The sequence below is a fragment of the Diaphorina citri genome, unplaced genomic scaffold (assembly GCF_000475195.1).
Source record: "Diaphorina citri unplaced genomic scaffold, Diaci psyllid genome assembly version 1.1 scaffold98577, whole genome shotgun sequence".
Classification (NCBI taxonomy): domain Eukaryota; kingdom Metazoa; phylum Arthropoda; class Insecta; order Hemiptera; family Psyllidae; genus Diaphorina; species Diaphorina citri.
The window spans coordinates 1-310 of record NW_007475533.1 but is presented as its reverse complement, the minus strand read 5'-3'; the positions used below and the strand labels follow the sequence as shown (position 1 = coordinate 310).

General features: G+C 39.7%; 1 protein-coding gene across 1 annotated transcript; it reads left to right on the top strand.

The window, feature by feature from the left end:
* Positions 1–3: 3 nt before the first annotated feature.
* LOC113473797 (protocadherin beta-8-like) lies at positions 4–306 on the top strand (the record flags this gene model as incomplete). The annotated part of the gene is made up of 1 exon (XM_026833238.1): positions 4–306. A coding segment is annotated over one exon (303 nt), but the record flags the coding sequence as incomplete, so codon positions are not given.
* Between the last annotated feature and the right edge of the window lie 4 nt (positions 307–310).

Here is a 310-nt window from a genome sequence, read left to right as displayed (position 1 = left end):
GAATCAGAATTTAGACTCAACATAACAGCAACAGATGCAGGTGGTCTATCAACGTTTATTGTAGCGCCTGTATTTGTCAATGACATAAATGATAATGCACCTGTGTTTGAAAAACCTTCCTATGAATTCCGTATCGCAGAGGGCAGCTACGAAGATTATGTTGTCGGTCAAATTTCAGCAACAGATGCAGATTTTGGAGAAAATGGCAACATTACCTACACAATTCTACAAAAGAGAGAGGACTTCTCTCAAATGCCATTGAGTATCAAGAAGGACGGGTCACTAATAGTTCATGGAGAACTCGATAGAG